This window comes from Eubalaena glacialis, chromosome 6 (assembly GCF_028564815.1).
Source record: "Eubalaena glacialis isolate mEubGla1 chromosome 6, mEubGla1.1.hap2.+ XY, whole genome shotgun sequence".
NCBI lineage: Eukaryota > Metazoa > Chordata > Mammalia > Artiodactyla > Balaenidae > Eubalaena > Eubalaena glacialis.
Genome location: NC_083721.1, coordinates 42,322,876 through 42,341,546, shown reverse-complemented (window position 1 = coordinate 42,341,546; position 18,671 = coordinate 42,322,876). Strand labels below are relative to the sequence as shown.

Sequence of the window (18,671 nt, the reverse complement as noted above, 5' to 3'; positions counted from 1 at the left end):
CTGTGCGCGTCGCTGTACCTGGCTTACCTTCATTGGAAGGTTGGAGAATCAGTTCCCCGAAGCAACTGAGAACAGAGCAGCTGAGAAGGAGGAGGATGGAGAGGTGACAATCCATGTTGCTGGTGCAGAGGGCAGTGAGAGGAGCATATCTCCATGAAGCATGCCACTGATGTGAGGGGGAGCGCTCTGATTGCTGGAGAAGTTACCATGCTCCGCTCGCAGGCTGATGTCAAGTTTGACACTGGAGATAAGGAGGAGTCTGGCTGCCTTTCCTCGAACCTCGCTCAGGGACATCCCTGGGTCCTAGTGCCGTCGGAAGCGAGCGCTGAAGAAGAACAGGACAGCGCGCGGGGTCTCGCAGACAGCTCTGAAGCACCGAGCTGGGGCGGAAGGGGGTGGGGGTCGCGGGCGTCACCAAAGGCGCAGGAAATCCCGAAGTTATGATGGTGCGGTGGTGGAGGGTAGCGGTGGGGAGAGAAAAACACCCCCTCCTTATTTTCAATGGAAAGCAGCTATTTTATTGTTTGCAGTACATGCTCTTGTAGGTTAATCCCCTGAAGAAACCAGAAACCCTGCTAGAGTGTCATATGGCAGAGTGAATGGAAAAGAAACTGAAATGCCAGAGAAATGTTTGTTATTAAAAGAACAGGAGCCCTTCATTTAAAAGAAAAGATTGTTGATTGTATTCAAAGGAAAATTGGGATTATTCCTTCACTGTGTTCAATGGGATCAAAACTCTTTGCAAGCCCTTTCTGGTGCAGAAAGACACTAATACGCACCCCAGATCAGAAAGTCTCTTCACTTCTACACCAAGTGGTGTCAGGACTTTTTAAAGCGATTTGGCATAGGATTTCCGTGTGCATAAAGTGCACTTTGGTTTTCCAAACTAGGAAGTAACCTTCAGCATCCTAAGGAAGTGAGCAAACCCAGCCCTAGGAATAGCTGCAGGTCAGCAGGCATCCCTTGTTCTATGCTATGGGTATAAATAAGAGTAATAGAAGTCAAGCCTGAAGTTCTTGACAGCACATCACTACCCTCCCTCCTTCACTATCTAGCATTTGGATCTCTGAGTTCTGTGAGATAAACAATGCATAATTCACAGCTTCCCATTTAGCTTTCCAGCCACTTCCAATCTGATAATAGTTGGAAGCTGTTCTTTAGCATTCCAAATCCAAAGACTAAATAATAGTGTCCTTACACTTTCTCACTTACTTTACACCATGGTTATAAATGGTTTCTCTTATTTCCAGTTCCCTTGCTGGACAACATAATTGCAATCTATTTCAGCCAAATAATTTTGTAATTTCTATTTTGAGAACTATTCTTGCGTATCTTTAAAATATTCCTCAGAAAATTATCACTCAAATATCCTCCCGCTCATCTATCTTTTCCTATTCTAAACAGAAAACAAGACTCTTACATTCCTTGCACAACTCTGGAAAGTAAAGGTAAGTTGACAGCTGTAAGATCAGCGATCAATTTTAGAGCTTTAAGTTGTGGAATCTAAATAAGGATTTGAAAGGCCTTGCTAATAAGTATTCTTTTCACAAACACTATGTTTTTAATGAGAGAACATGATTTTCACATGAATTTAAATAAGTGGCTTCTGATACTAGTTTGTCTGCTGGGATCAACGGTTGGGGGTGGGTGGGTAGAGGAAGCCAGGAAAAAAGACTGACTGCTAACTTTTTGTGTGTGTGCCTTGTTACTTTGTATCTCTAACTTCTTCCCACATTATGTCACCGGAGGCTGTAGAACCCCCTTCAAGTGCCAAGTCTGCCAGAATTGAAAATAATGACAGGTACTGAACAGAAGATTCAGATAGTGGTGACTCTGGCACTTTTTAAAGTTCCAACACAATTTTAGTCTTTCCATTGTTCTAGGTTTAGATACAATTTTTCTGAAACTTGAAAGAAAATAAAGCCTTATTTGGAAGTGACAAAATTTAAAAACATTTTGGAAAAACATGGCAATGTGCTGATATCCACGTATACTGGCTTCCCCTTACACTACTTCTCTTTTCACACTTAAACCGCTTATCACTGTGGAAAGAGGCATTCATGTTTGAAAGAAGCTACAATAGTGTGAAGATAAGTAAAAAGCAATTCCTGGCCTGGGAATAGAAAGTAAATAATATAGGATCTCTCAATTATAGACTCTCTAGCTCAAGAGACATTGGACAAGAAGTTTCCATAATCTGAATGCCATTTTGAATAGATGTGACAAAGAATGATGTCAGCAAACATAGGGGTGCAAGGAATTTAGCCAAAGTAGTAGCAGGAGGGATAGAGGTGTGGGCAGCCAATTCAGGGAAAGCCTCATCAAAAAAGTAATAACTGAGTTGTAGTTTGAAGGATGAGTAGGAGTTAGCTAATTGGAGAATGGTTTGGAAGGCACTGCAGGCAAGCAGATGGAACATAAACAAAATCATAATAGTTTCCAAGTCAGGGCAAAAGAAAGCATCTGACATGTATAGAGCAAAGAGCATATGTGATACCAAAAGGGCTAGGATACAGGAAAGAGAAGAGGTGGGGGGACAGAGTGGTAGGAGATGTTCCTTGAAAGGCAGATTGGAAACTGCAGAAATGTCTATGCCACATGTCAATGATTTTACAATATATTCTAGATGAAAGAGGGACATAAAAAGCATTTCAGCAAGTAAGAACTTGATCATATCTGGGTTTTAGGAAAAAAATTTACTGATAGCATTGAGCATCTCCACCTGTTGTATAGGGTCCACCTGCTATTGAAGTACCTGGAATACTTACTAAAAGTGCACATCCCCTGCACATTGTTAGAGCTTGGAGTTGAAGCCACTGGCCGATAAACTCACAAGTGTAGGTAGTGTGCTCCCTGAGGGGCAAGTTTTTCGCTAACACCACAAGGGTCTCTGGCCCAATGAGTGGAGTTTGATAGTAATACTTGCTACAAATGTATGATTTTAATGTATGAAAGCTTTAAGGAGAGATGAAAAAACATTTTTAAAATGTCCTGTGTTTTCTTCTGCTTTTCTCCATTATTTCTCACGTAGGACCTCTCAGGCATTTCTGTTTTCAGACTAACCTGATGTATCCTGTTGTAAGATCCTAAAAAGGGAGCTCACTCAGTGGGTCTGATGTGGTGGATGCTTGCCCGGGAAGTTCTGCGCATGCGCGGCACCATCTCCTGTGAACACCCATGGGAGGTCATGCCTGATCTCTGCTTCTACAGAGATCCTGAAGAGATTGAAAAGGAAGAGCAGGCGGCAGCTGAGAAAGCTGTGACCAAGGAGGAATTTCAGGATGAATGGGCTGCTCCAGCTCCTGAGTTCACTGCTACTCAGCCTGAGGTGGCAGACTGGTCCGAAGGTGTACAGGTGCCCTCTGTGCCTATTCAGCAGTTCCCCACTGACTGGAGTGCTCAGCCCGCCACTGAAGACTGGTCTGCAGCTCTCACTGCTCGGGCCACTGAGTGGGTAGGAACAACCACTGAGTGGTCTTAAACTGTTCTTCCACAAACTCCTAAAATGGAAATAGGTTGACGGAAAATAAACAGTTTCTAAAAAAAAAAAAAAAAAAGTGCACACCCCTTCTGCCCACCACAGGCTCATGGAATCTGAATCTCTGAGGTTGGGACCCAAGAACTTGCAACTTGACAAGCTCTGCAGGTAATCCTTTTGATCCCTGACATTTGAGAACCACTGCTGAATGTGAAGGAGGGAAAATCAGAGGCAGAATGGTGAGATTTGAAGCCATTTTTAAATAACTAAAGTAATAAGGAACTGAACTAGAATCCATCTGATGGAAAGAAGGAAGATACATGATGAAATTAAAATATACGTTTGAGGTGAAACAAACTATATACCCCAAAGGAAAAAACTGGATTTTGGGGGCTGAGGAAGAGGGAGATGACTAAGACATTTGCAATATTTAACTCCCCTCATTGTTTAGTTCAACAGAAGGTGAGTGCCTAACATGTGCTTAATCATGTGCTACACACTGAGGTCAAAAACATGAATAAGAGGGCCCGTTAAAATAATTCAGACTCACAGCAAGAAATTATGCAAGTGTTAGATAGAGTTGCATGTAGAGTATTTTCATAGTACAAGGTGGAGGGGTGGGGGTATCTCAAGTTAGGAATTAAAGGGAAATTCCTTGGAATAGATGGCAATTGAGTGGCACCTGGAAAGATGTGTTTTAAAGAACAGAGTTCGGAGAAGAGAGATTAAACATGAAAAGCATGCTTTTTGGAGGAAATAACATATACCTCTATTACTAGCACATGGATTTGGAGGCAGTGTCAAGGGGTATGGGTAAGAGGAGACAGGAGGGTTAGGGAGGAGCAAGGTTCTAGTGAATTCTGTGAGCTGTTCTAAGGAGCCTGGACTTGAGGGTGATGTGAGGCAGAAGAGAGACATGTTCAATTAGCATTTTAGAAAGATCATTTTGACATAGTTAAGTGGGGAGGGTAAAACGGAAGCAAAAACACCAATTAGGAGCCAAGAGACCAATTAGGATCCCTTCACAATAGAATAGCCAACATCATGCAGAGGTACAAGTGGGGCTCTTGAACCAGACTGCCCTGGCTCTGTTACTCTTAGTAAAATTCTAATAATAATAGATCTTATCTCATAGGGATGTTGTAAGGATTATATGAGATTTGGGATGGTACAGATAAAGTGTAAGCCTAGTGCTTGACACATTAAAATCATTCAATAAATTTTTTTTATCTTGATCTAGAAAAGAGATCTAGAGGGTCTCATACTGAGCAGTGATGGTAGAACTACAAATCACACAAATGTAACTGGGTGGAATTGGCAAACAACTTCATAGACTGATTAAGAGCAATGAGGTAGCTGGATATGTCTAGGAGGCCTTTCAATGTGTGGCTTGAGTGAGGAGGTAGTCAGGACTGCAAGAGAGATTTGAGAAGAGAGAATGGGCATAATACAAAATTTCTATTTTAGGTTTATATAGATGAAGTGACCTGAGGGAAAGCCAAGAGTAGATGAAATATTAGGAGACAAAGACTTTGACTGGAATTGTTCCTTTGGAAATAATTTCCTCTGCAAATACAGGTGACCCTCTGTTGCTCAGATGCTGAACCCCATAATATGGAGGGCTGACTGTATTGATTGTGCTTCTAATTTTATGTAAGGGACTTGAGCATTCACATATTTTGGTATTCAAGGAGGTTCTAGAAAAATCCCTGAAGGATGCTGAGGGAGGGACCACTGTAATTAGTATGAAAAAATAAGTAGGTTCATTCATGTAAGCAAAGTGTTGGCAGAAAGATCAGTTGGCCAAGAATGAAACCCGAGCATATACCAATATGGGCAGACCTCGGAGATACTACAGGCTGGTTCCAGACCACCACAGTAAAGCAACTATGACAATAAAGAAAGTCACGCAAATTTTTTTGTTTCCCAGTGCATATAAAAGTTATGTTTACACTATACTGTAGTCTATTAATCATGTCATAGCATTGTCTAAAAAAAACCAATGTACTTTAATTAAAAAACAATTAATTAATTAATTAGTAACATCAAAGATCACTGATCAGAGATCTCCACAACAAATATAATAGTAATGAAAAAGTTTGAAATATTGTGAGAATTACCAAAATGTGACACAGCAACGAGAAGAGAGCATATGCTGTTAGAAAAAATGGCACCGATAGACTTGCTTGACACAGTGTTGCCATAAACCTTCAATTTGTAAAAAACACAATGTCTGCGAAGCACAATAAAGCAAAGTTCAATGAAATGAGGTAAGCCTGTATTTAAGACAGGCAGAAACAGAGAAGAACTAGAAGGGATTAGCCTACTGGAAGCCAACTTTTTAAGGGTTTCACAAACAGCTGATGGTCAAAAATGCATTCAAGGGGCTTCCCTGGTGGCGCAGTGGATAAGAATCTGCCTGCCAATGCAGGGGACACAGGTTCGATCCCTGGTCTGGGAAGATCCCACATGCCGCGGAGCAACTAAGCCCGTGTGCCACAACTACTGAGCCTGCGTGCCACAACTACTGAAGCCCACGTGCCTAGAGCCTGTGCTCTACAACAAGAGAAGCCACCACAATGAGAAGCCCGCGCACTGCAACGAAGAGTAGCCCCCGCTGTCCACAACTGGAGAAAGCCCGCGCGCAGCGATGAAGACCCAACGCAACCAAAAATAAATTTAAAAAAAAATGCATTCAAAAAAATATCCAATAAGATATTGACTGAAAAGTGACAATGGGGTTTGACAACTGAAGGTTTTAATGACTTTTGTGGTAGCAGTTTTGGTGGGGTAATTGGTCTGCAAGTAGGATTCAGATAAAAGAGTAAATAGAAAGTGAGGAAGTAAAAACAGTAAATGTACTACCCTTTCAAGAAGGTTAGCTTAGAGAAGGCAAGCCTAGAAAAGGGGAAAGCAAGGTGTAGTGAGAGTATTACAAAATGGAAGAGGCCTATAAGATTTATCTCTCCTGTGTTTAGCTGACTAGTGATACAACTAATTGACAAAGGAGTTTAGGGGATTAAATTTGGGATAGGAAGAAAAGGTGGGGAAATAACGACTTCTGCTCAGGACATGGTGAGATGCACGTGTAGATATATTTAAGCCAAAAGTTAGATGTAAATGCCTAGAAGGGAAGACAGATTAGAGACTGCAAATTGAACAGTCATTAGCAGCTTGGTAGTAGCTTAAGCCACTGCAGCAGATGAAATTGTCCAGATGGATCATAAACAGTGAGAGAAAATTCAATCCTGTTAAATAAAATGTTCAAAAGGTAGATGGAGGATGTATAATTATCAGAATTCACTGAGTAGGAATAAATATCATAAAAGAAAGGTAAAGAGAGAGTGAGTTGGAGATGACAAGAGAACTGAAAATTTCAGGAAGGGAACACTCAGCCAAAAGAAAAAAAAAAAAAAAGGTAGAGTTTGGTGAAAATTAAAAACAAAAATGTTTTTTCCAGTTAATGGAAAGACCACAGGACTGGGAATCCCCTCTCAGAAAAATCATATTTAGAGCTGCAAAACTCTTTGGAGCCTATCATTTTACAGTTAGAGAAAGTCTAAAACATTAGCGACTTCATTATGTTCAACACAGTCAAAGGCAACAACAGGAAAAGTATTTGAAAGATCTTACATTATACAAATAAAATATTAGAAAAAAATACCTAGGAGAAAATTTGCAGGAAATCTTCTGTTACTGAAGTGTTTGAGGGTGATTAGAAGAACAGAATAATCCAAGAAAACATCTTGAAGGGCTGTGATTTTTGGAACAATTACTGGATTTTGGATTTGAAAATAGTCACAGTAGGTTGCACAAATTAATTTGCTGTGCTTTAACTGATATCCACTGAATTAATATATCTTGGATTTGAACGTGCAAGTTTACGCAATCAATATAAAAATTAGCATGCCTGAGTTAATTGAAAAATGCTCATTCAATTGTTATAAAGTCATCAAAAGAAAAGCAAAAAATAGATCATAAATGTGATTTGCTTGTTACAACTAACCAACGCTATTTAAAACATACTCTTATACTCATTTTCACTATTACCTCTGGAACATTTCTCCATTTTTAAAAACAAACTTTATTACTGCCGTTATTTCCTAGTCTTCCATTTCTCTTGCCAAAAGACAGTCAAAACAAGCCAAGAGTTCATCTTGAAATCTAAGGAAAACATCCCCAAACTCTAAGCAAACTCTGAGCAAGAGCATATGCGGCTGGAGGTGGTGGGGGAGTGAAGGGAGTGTTTTGGCTGAAACAGAACCTGTATCGCAGTCCTTTTAAGTTATTTTTTGAGAAATACTCATATCTACACACACGTATACACTTATATACTTAAGAACATTCACATACACACACACACACACACGAAATACTGTGTCAGTACACTAGCCAATTGTGTTTTCTAGAGCAGGAGGTCTCAATCTTTAATATGCAGGACATTGGGGGAGCTTGTTCAAATGCAGACTTAGAAAATCTTAGTTCAAATGATTTAGTAAATCCAGGACAGGGCCTGAAATTCTGCAACTCTGACAAGTTCCTAGGCAATGTCTTTGCAGATCTGACAATATTTTATATGGCAGAGTTCCAGAATACATAAATTTTGTTTGGAAAATTAATATAAATATATAGATATATATTTAAATACAAGCATTAAAATACCAGATGATAAAAATATGGGAATCATAGCTTAATCAGTTCAACCTTATCTCTCAGTAAACTTCAAGATAAACCTAATGTTCCCACAAAGTCGTTAGACAATACTTTATTACCCTAAATCCCTCTCTTCTTGAAGGTATATAGTCAAGATGAATTCATCATTGTTGTGAATTCTTATTTCACTTCTATCTAAATCACTCTTTTAAGCATTTTATAATTTACTGATCTGCATTGTTAATTAACTGTTTCAAGGGCATAAATTATCCGCCCAATATTTTAAGTTCTTTCCTGACAAGGTAAATACCAAACATTATCTAGAAGAGAGAAGACACTGTTCAACACAAACATGTATGACAATCTCTTTCATTTTATTTCAGATATGTTGAATATGTGATCATTACAGTTGGATGATAATTTCTCAAGATATGTATTAAGTGGTCAATTTTCAACTGTCCAAGGAGATTTACAACCTTAACAAACATAGGAAAACCATTGTAAAAACAAACCTATGACTTAATACAAAATGAATTTGTGTTTACAAGTATTAGGAAGTTTATCTAAAGATGAAAAAGTAATTTTTTCATTTCTAATGAATTAATTTGAAATACAAATGAGCCTTTTATGAGCTTTTTGGTGCATTGATATATGGTTCGGTAAAACAAATAATAGCAATATGGCTAACTAATTGAAGGAAATTTGTTTTAATGGTGTCATAACTGAAGCTATATTTATGGCTTAGGTAAAAATGTAGGTGCATCCAGAGTAATTTTTAATAAAAAAAGAAAGGTGGTAAAGGATTATTAAATGCTCCATAGAAGTATATTTTGAGAACACATGGCTTCAATTTTGTTTCTCAAGCATCTTGTAAGCCTGAATATAAAATAGCATTACTCAGTACAGAAAAATTAACTGATTATGTGCTTGTCTAACCATAGTCGTCAATTCAGCTGGGATCCGGAAAAATAATCCGTATTAAGTCATAGGGATCTTATATTCAACAGTGTCAAACATTTGTGATTTTTCACGGATGCTCTGGTTTCCACAAGTGCCCAAATAACCTCACCTGCTTTTCTAATTTGTCTCCTAGATTGTGCTATGGGTCAGTGATCCCTATTCTGTCATGTCAATATAGTGGTTAAATAATGATAAATAATTTAAAATGTGGCAGGTAATCCACATCTTAATGTCAATCATCTTTACCTGTGCAGTATTTCTCAAGTTAAAACGGAAGTTACTTCGGTCACAAACTCTAGGTTTTTATATATCCAAATCTATTTCCTTAAATAAAAAATATGCATTTTACAGAGGTGTTTGAAGCTCAAAAGCTAACTAAATTGAAAAACATAAATCAAGGTAAAGGGGAGTGCACCTAAAACTTTAATTACAAATATACTGATAAGTTTTTTTCTAGAAAAAAAATTAAACCCTCCATCAGTTCTTAATTATGGCAATGAAAGGATTCAAAATGTGCATGTTATATTCTTATTATTTCAAATGTGTTAACTTTTCAATTTCTCTAACTTAGTTTAGGCTTAAATATTCCGTAATTATATTTTTTGAAACACTTGCAGAAGTCAAGGTCCAAGTAAAAACTTAGACTTTTTTCAATTCACTTTGGAATACAAAAGATGGAATAAATTTACAAGTCAAGCTCTCATATAGGAAATCTGTCTATTGGAGGTACCATCACATATAAACATGTGAAGGAGTAATGGCATGTGCCAGTGCTCACTTCACTGGATTTCATGAAAGATTTTTTATTGTCACGTTCCTGGTTTAGGAAACTGCTATAGCCATGCTCTCCACTAGAGGGCTCTGCAGAAGCAGCAGCCGCTGCAGCTGAAGATTCAGGTGTTTAGATCAGCTCATTAACACAAAGCCCAGAGGTCTTCACAGGAACCAGCACAACTTTATTTTTAGGTTTAGTTTATTTAGTTTCATGATTGGTACTAATTAAGATGGGTTATGAATGCCTACGTGTGGTCTTTATCTGATCACATAACATTCTTTTACTTACCTTATCTGGACCCTGTGATGAGTTCATCCTAGCCCTGAGGAATCAAGAAAAGAAAGTGTCACGTTTGATTCCTGATTCAGAGAAATCCACCCATTTCCACACTAAAAAGTGTTGAGATAAGACACATTTCTTTATCATTCTCCTCTTTATGCAGTGTTTCCTCGTTAAATTTCCCCATTAAAATGCATAATGAGAATGACATGAATGTAAGATTTACAGTACATTATATTTTCTGCAAAATATATGATTTAGTAAAATTTACTGGAAAAGGTAAGGAAATATGATAAAACTGACAATGAGAAAATTGTCAAAATCTCCAAAATGGATAGTCATTGCCTAAGAAGTCCTCTTAGTGTATGGCAGAGAAAAGACAGGGGTTTGCCTGTATCATTATGGTAAGGGTATTGCAGAGAGCAACCACAGCAAAAACTAAATAATTTGGACTGAGCACTTTAAATTTAGAGGTGTACAACTTCAAGAAGGGATTAACATAAAAATGAATAGACCAAATGTCCTAATCTGTTCTGGGCAGCAACATACCTGATGTTCCTGAGGATGTGTCTTGCTTCCATTAGTAAAAGTGATTCAACCTATCATGATTTTCAAGAGAGACATGATACACTCTTTGAATAAGTACAGAAAAATCTCATAGGGATGAGCTTTTTCTGTAGAGGAGACCATGCCTAACTTAAAAAAGCTAATCTCTTATTCTATCTTCACTGTAAAACCTTGAATTATCTATTTTTAATAACCTTCAGAATGAAAGTTTGCACAACTTCCATAATATTTAACAATGTCCTAACAATTTTCTAACTCTGAACTATATTTGATGGGTTGCTGGAGACCCTTCACTGATGGAGTAATATGCCAAACCTAAGAAATACATACTATATTATGACAAGCCTGATAATGTCCAGAATACTGTATTGTTAGAAATGTAGGGATGCATATGGATGCCAAGTAGCCTACAGTCCATCTGTGACCAATGTCTGAGACTTTCAAAAGATGACTTCATCCAAAACACTATGTAATTAAGCAAATACAATGTAAATTCCAGGAAAGCAGAGGTTTTGGTCTGTTTTGTTCACTGCTGTCTTCCCAGCATCTACAATAGTGGCCAGAACATAGTAGGTCTACAATCAATATTTATTGAATGAATGAAAATATAATTCATATTCATGATAAGAGACTTAAAGTTCGTTTTTTTATTGTTCTGTTTTGTCCCTTTTTTGGATTCATTTTACGTCAGACTTCAACACTCTACCTACTAGCTTGTTTCTTTAATTTTCCTTTTCAGTTTAACACAGCCCAAATGTAGGCAGAATGAGATACTCACATAGCAGTGAGTTAGTAACACTTATTTCATTGTGTTTGAATAAACTGATACATTTATTGTATTTTTGATAGTAATCTTATATGCCTGCCCCTTTAAAAAGATAGACAACTGGGTTGACTAGACAATATTAAGGGTTGTTTAAATGAACTATTGACCCTAGAGGAGGTAGTCAGAAATTATTCTTAAGGCAAGCAATAAATAAACAGCAAATTTTTTTCTGTATATCCATTGAATTTGTTTAGCAATCTTTATGTTATTTATTATCATTCATAATAAATTGATTTTATACAGAGACATTTAAAGAATGATAGGAGCAAAACAAAACTGTAATTTAATAAAACTGTGTAAATATTTTCAATATGTAAAATTCTCTTTCCTTTTAGTTTTTGAAATTTAAAATCCTTGAAATGCAATATTTTATTTTGTGGGTTTTTTTCCCCCAAATAGGAAGAAGAGCATTCTTATAGCTTTAAACTCCCAACAAATCAAATCACACAGTCAGAGAGCTCTAGGTCTCATGCTTTCATAAATAATAAGAATATAACTATTATGTATGAATGTTTTAAATGACTGCAGAAGAATCAAATATTATAGTCAAATTTCAATTTTTCGACTTCCTGTAAAAAAGCTATTTAATGTCCACAAAGTTTAATTTGTATCTTTAATTAATTGTACCACATGTAAGTCATCTTCATTTTAGAGGCATCAATATTTAGCAAACTAGCAACACTTTTATTTGCAAAATAACACACTATGGAATAGAATGACTCTATCATCTGATTTATAGAGGAGAAAGCCCGGTTGGCAGCTGTAAGAGTTAAGGTCCTTATTTGTCCTCAGGACAAGTATGTTACAAGAAAAGATAGTGACACTCAGGTCCCTCTGTGTTGCTCTGCACCTCATGTGTTGGGTCATGTCTAGCAGATAGTCTTTTATTTGTTAATATTCCTAATCAAAGTACAATTACCTGAATATCCTTTTGTAGCCACTTGCATTTTTTAATTAATCTTAAGATTATAAGGAAAGAACCTAGAGAAAAATATTAATGCATTATTTGTGAGGTTTAAGAGAAAAACCTAGCTCCTTCATCTTTATTTATATATTTAGTTACCCAAGAATTTAAGAACAAACAGGGTTAACTTTGGGTGAAGAAAAGCTTCCAGGTAGGCCTAAAAACAGAAGTCAGCCTGTTTAACACAGTTTCTGAATATTACAGAGAGGTCTTCCAACTTGGAAAGATGAGTTTTTATTCCCTTGATGCTTCTTTGCTTTATGGAGCATCGCAGTCCTAGAATTAATCAGTGAATGATGTTTCAGTAAAACCTACTACAGTGAGGAATTCTTCAAAGAAATCTTAGGCATGGAAATCTTGAAATATACTTCACCAGGTTATATTACAATAGAGTAAACAGAAAAATTAAAAAGGGAAAAGAAAAAGGCAGATGTAAATTACAGTTATAGAAAAGTCATTGTATCCCCCAAATCATTCTAACATCCAGACTGAGTTCTCGTAGTTATTTTTGCTCAATTACAAACTCTCTAGAAAGCAGTAAGTTCTTAGAGAAATGGAGTAAATATAATTCTGAGTGACAAAAACAGTGCTTCAATCTATTTGATCAAGACCCCTCTTTCCATCATCTTACTTTGTGTATGAACATTTAATAAATGTTTAGAAATTACTGCATGATATCATTGTTAGCACCTTCTCAAGAGGTCTTACTATGAATAAAATTTTCATCTGTATTTCCTGACTTAGCTGGCAAATCAGCTAACATATTTGGGGAAGAAGGCTAATAACGTTGCATAAGTCTGTCTTACTGTTCCCTAATGACTGACTTCCAGAGGAAGGCTGGACTGGGTAATTAAACAATGATAGGCAGCAACTAGAACAAAAGTGAGGATGAGAGGAAATGTTCAAGCTCAAGACATACAGAAGGCATGAACTCTTTAAAGCAAATTCAATAACAGGCCACAATTAGAGATCAATAGATACATTTTATTTGTGATTTATAAGGAGTAATTTTTTTTCTAATGCCGAGTGATACTCTATTTTTCTTCCAAAGATGGCAAATGAAAGAAAAGTGAAAGTAAAAAGCAGTGACATGTTATAAAGTTTAATGAGTACAAACATCCCCCCTGTGATAGTTATTACCTGACTTACTGGCTTTAACTTACCTTCCTAAGAACAGTACTTTGATTATGAAGAACAATGTTTTTTTTCAGAACTATTATAGATTTTCCTTCATGGGTTTTAAAATTCCAGAAACTCAGTATTTTTACATTTAAATTTAAAACGGACTAACTGAAGATAGATATTAAGAGAATATGTTAATTAGTTAAATGTTTATTTCCAATTTGAAATTATATTATTAGTTTATATTTCTTATTGAGCTTTTAAAACAGCTAAACTGGATCAGAAACATATAATATGAAATATATTAATTAGGAAATTTGAAAGAGGGTGTATCTATGGTTTTTGGTAGAAAGCCAGCATGTCAGATACACTCCTCCAAAAAATTTCTACCAGAAAATGGAGTGTCAGGATTTTCTTAAGCAAAAAATCTGCAGGAAACCTGTAATTTTAAATATTCCACTTAACAATTTCTTTGGAAATACGCACAAATGGTGATTTCAATATTTGAGATGAAGTCTTGCTTCAACCAGAGGAAAAAAAAGTTAAAAGCAAGACAATGTTAAACATGTATCATAGAATTAAATATCAAGGATCACTGACTATAATATATATATATATATATATATATATATATATATATATATATCCTAAAACCTCTAACTAAAATTATCTGTTTCTTAACAATAGCAACATTTAATGTGAGACTCAGCCACAATAAAAAATTAACTGTAATATCATGAAGAGTTCATCATCTCTAACTTGCCTGCTGAGTCCCACTATTTGCAAAAGATATCTAAAATATTGTGAAAACACTGACATTTTCTTTATAGGTGAAAAAGAAAATTCTTGTCATTGATCAGAACCTACAAGTTAACTCTCACCAGGGTAAACAGGTTAATTCTGTACAGTGACATGAACTCCAAGGGGATTTAAGATCAGCATGTTTGGTTAAGGGAATGATGACAACCGCGTGAATGTAGTGATTAGAATGTTGACACCAAGACTGTTTTAGTTAGAACTCATAGGAACATACACAAAAGCTCCTAAGACTATTTTTTCACTAGTGGCTATCAAACAGAAATAATTATTTTTGTCGAATTTTGACCATTATATCACTAGAAAGAGAAGACTGAGAATTCTAGCAGCTAAAATTTAAAAGTATCTTTTCCCTCTATTACATTTTACAAAGCCAGTTTGTTTGAATGTGTTCTTGTGATTGTGCGAATCATGTTATACACGTTAGATATGATTTTAAGGTGATACAGTTATTTAATTTGAATGGGAACTTGAAAAAGAGGATTTCTTTTTTAATGTAAATGCAAATCACATGAAAATATAATAATTTGATTTGTTATCTGTAATCCAGGAACTAATGATACGTAAGTATTGGATCAAGAAAATGTACACTCTCCCAGGCTTTTTGAGTGGAAAATCACCACAAAAGTCTACTTAAATTTAGTATAGTAAGGTTTCAGAGATGAATGAAACCTATGCTTTAATAAAAAAGCCTATTTCTGAGAAATATGAGTCTCATTTCTGCCCAAAATTGGTGTGTAAATCTAAATAAGAGTCTCTGTTGTTTTACTGTCTTAACTGGCAACTTTTTTTTTTTTTTTTTTTGGCCTCTGAGTTATAAGGTCTTCTACAGTTCTAGCCCTTTTATTTATAAAGCAAATTGAAGTACCATTACCTTTTAATATAGTACACTAGTTTCTTTTATTTACTTCAACTGGACATTGCACTATTGGTTATACCAACTGGTATACTGAAGCAAGTAATCTCAATAGTAATATATTTGCCTGCCTTGTCAATGTGTATTGCCATTATTGTGTATGTTGCCTTTTTTTTTTTCTTTAAAACTACAGCTTCAATTATTATCAGATTAACAGGTGATGCCTAACTACTGGTTGTCTTCCACCCATCTGACTCTCAAGAAGCAATGCAGGGAGCTCATGAGAGAGTCTCTTCAGAAGAAGCATGATGAACCTAAGTAATACTGAAAAGGGACATAGAAATTTCCTGGCTCTTCCCTCATCCCACCATCTCTATCACATCAACATCACTTAAAAGTAGTTTTAGAACAAAAAGAATCTCTCTCATTTATAGAATGTTTGGAATTTACAAAATGCAGGGGAAAGAAGCCTGAAAGATATCTTAACACATATTCTTCCAGTTTCATTTGTTCTTTTGCATGTATACATTTACATAGGTTTGATCTTCCTAAATAAATCAATCCATCAGGCTACTCATTTTATAGCATTTTAAAAGATGTTATTATCAGCAGTTAAAAATCATTTTCATAGTTACACCAATATTTAGTCCTGAGGACATACCATACTTTGATGATTCATTTGTTTCCATTTTAAAAATTGCTTTTATTTATTTATAATTTTCATACAACTGCATCTATTTAAAGTGTACACGTATTTGAATTTTGATGGATATATACATCTTTAAAATCCTCCCTGTGAACAAGATGTAGAATATTTCCATCACCCCCAAAAGTGTTCTCATGCCTATTTGTAGTCCATCCCTCCTTTGTTGCTCAGCCCCAGGCAATCATTCATATACTTTTAGTAACAATCCATTAATTTCCATTTTCTAGAATTTTAACTGAATGGAGTCTTACAGTATGTGTTATTTTTAAGTCTGACTTTTTTCACTCAGGGAAATGAATTTCAGATCATACATGTTGTATGTATCAGTAGTTTGTTTCTTTTTATTGCTGAGAATTATTTCATTACAGGAATGTAACACGTATTTTTTAACCCATTCACATCTGGATAGACATTTGGCTTTTTCCCAGCATTTAGCTATTGTGAATAAAATTTCTATGGAAATTCACGTATGAGCAGTTTTTGTGAATATTTATTTTCACTTCTAGTGGGTAAATATCTAGAAATGAAATGGCTAGATCATAAGATAGATGTATTTTAAACATTTAAAGTAACTTTCTGATATCTCAAAAACAATGTACATGAGATCCAGTTGTTCCAAACCTTTGTCCATAATTGACATTTTTTTTTGTATTTTATTTTATTTTATTTTTTTTACACACATAAAATAAAGCATTTATTTGATTATGAATTACAGTTTGCCAAGGTTCGGCATCAATTACAAAAATCCAAACTGAAAAAAATAAAAACAACAGAGCTTTGGAGAAATAATATAACCTACTTACTTAAAAATACAAACACAAATTAAAAAGTCCACCTAATTTTTAAAATCGTTACATTTTTGTTTGCTTTAGTTGATATAATTCTAAAAAGAAAAAATAGATAACTCAAGCCCAGTTAATATACATGTTATCTTTCAGGAATCGTCTAAAGAAAGATTTGTGGCAAAGATAATCACTAACGGTTGACTTTACTGGAAAAACTAATTTTGAAGTAGGTCAGGAATTCCTTCAAAGCAGTAGATACACTTCAAAACACCCAGCCTGTCAACTGCAAATCGAGCAACAGTGTTGCTCCTGCAAAATTTTTTCACTGTCATTCTGAAGTGAACTAAGCATAACTGGCATTTTAATTTTAGCCATTCTAATCATGAGTAGTGGTTTCTCACTGCATTTTTAAAAAATTTATTTATTTGTTTATATTTTATTTTTGGCTGCGTTGGGTCTTCATTGCTGCGCGCGGGCTTTCTCTAGTTGCGGCAAGCCGGGGCTACTCTTGGTTGCAGTGCGCAGGCTTCTCATTGCGGTGGCTTCTCTTGTTGCAGAGCACGGGCTCTAGTTGCACGGGCTTCAGTAGTTGTGGCACGTGGGCTCAGTAGTTGTGGCTTGCAGGCTCTAGAGCGCAGGCTCAGTCGTTGTGGAGCATGTACTTAGTTGCTCCGCGGCATGTGGGATCTTCCAGGACCAGGGCTTGAACCCGGCTGTCCTGCATTGGCAGGCGGATTCTTAACCACTGTGCCACCAGGGAAGTCCTCTCACCGCATTTTTAATTTGCATTTTTTCCTGATGATTAATGCATTTTTTTGATGTTTGGCATCTTTTCATGTGCTTCTTGACCATTTGTATGTCTTCTTTTGTGATATCCATTCAAATCTTTCACCTATTTTTTAATTGGTTGTCTGCATATTATTGAGTAATAAAAATAAATTTTCTGAAATCCTTTGTAAGATAAATGTATTGTGAATATTTTCTCTCATCCTTTGTTTTACCTTTTTGTTGTCTTACTACTTTATTTTGAAATACACAAATTTTTAATTTTGGTAAAGTCCAATTTATAATTTTTTCTTTTATATATTATGTTTTATGTCCTCTCTAAGCAGTCTTTGCCTACTTCAGATTGGTAAAATTTTACTTCTATGTTTTTTTCTAGATGCTTTGTTATTCTAGCTTTTCTATTTAAGTATTTGATTGACTTAGAGCTAATTTTTTTATGGTGTGGATAGGTTTAAATGTTCATTTTTTTCCTATATGAATATCCAGTTTTTCCAGCACTGTTTATTCAAAAGACTTTCTCTACTCATTGAACCCTTTTGACATTTTTGTCAAAAAACAATATTGCATATACGTGTAGGTGTATTTACGGATTCTTTATTCTGTTGTATTGATCTATACGTCTATCATTTTACCAATACCACACTGGCTTGATTACTAAATAATTTAGATAGAAGAAATGTTAACATTAGTTTGTCCTACTACTTAGTTCTTCCTTCTAAACATTGCTTTGAATATTCTAGGTCATTTGCATTTCCATATACAATTTTGCATCAAATTGACAATTTCTGTGAAAAAATGTTCTAAGAGTATGATCAAGATTGCAATTAGGGCAGAATTACTATTTTAATAATATTGAGCCTTCCAATATGTGAACATGAATATTTTCATTTATTGATATCTTCTGTAACTTCTCAGTAATATTGGGTTGCCCAAAAAGTGCCTTTGGTTTTTAAGTAAAAATAAAAGACACATTTTTCATTTTCACCAAGAACGTTATTGAACAACATATTCACCCTTTTGTTCCACTACCTTCTGTCATTTTTCAGGCAAATTCATAATTCGATCTTCCCAAAACTTTTTATCTTCTCGAGCAAAGAA

General features: G+C 35.6%; 2 protein-coding genes and 1 non-coding gene across 4 annotated transcripts in view; 2 read left to right on the top strand and 1 right to left on the bottom strand.

The window, feature by feature from the left end:
• Positions 1–115, bottom strand: part of EPHA3 (EPH receptor A3) — a 359,795-nt gene extending 359,680 nt beyond the window's left edge. For both annotated transcript variants that reach the window (XM_061192991.1, XM_061192992.1), the window contains exon 1: positions 28–115. In XM_061192991.1, the coding sequence (XP_061048974.1) occupies positions 28–115 (88 nt within the window). The remainder of the gene's footprint in view (positions 1–27) is intronic.
• Positions 116–2,783: 2,668 nt separating this feature from the next.
• On the top strand, positions 2,784–2,933 carry LOC133094153 (small nucleolar RNA SNORA62/SNORA6 family). The gene has a single exon (XR_009701372.1). It is a non-coding gene; the product is annotated as a small nucleolar RNA SNORA62/SNORA6 family (small nucleolar RNA).
• A 164-nt stretch (positions 2,934–3,097) lies between these two features.
• LOC133093235 (small ribosomal subunit protein uS2-like) lies at positions 3,098–3,545 on the top strand. The gene has a single exon (XM_061192990.1). It carries the CDS (start codon positions 3,116–3,118, stop codon positions 3,479–3,481), a length of 366 nt encoding a protein of 121 aa, XP_061048973.1. The 5' UTR covers positions 3,098–3,115; the 3' UTR covers positions 3,482–3,545.
• The last annotated feature ends 15,126 nt before the right edge of the window (positions 3,546–18,671 follow it).

What these genes read in the sequence shown, in the direction of transcription:
- LOC133093235 (XM_061192990.1), top strand. Translation starts at nt 3,116, where the DNA reads ATGTGGTGGATGCTTGCCCGGGAAGTTCTGCGCATGCGCGGCACCATC.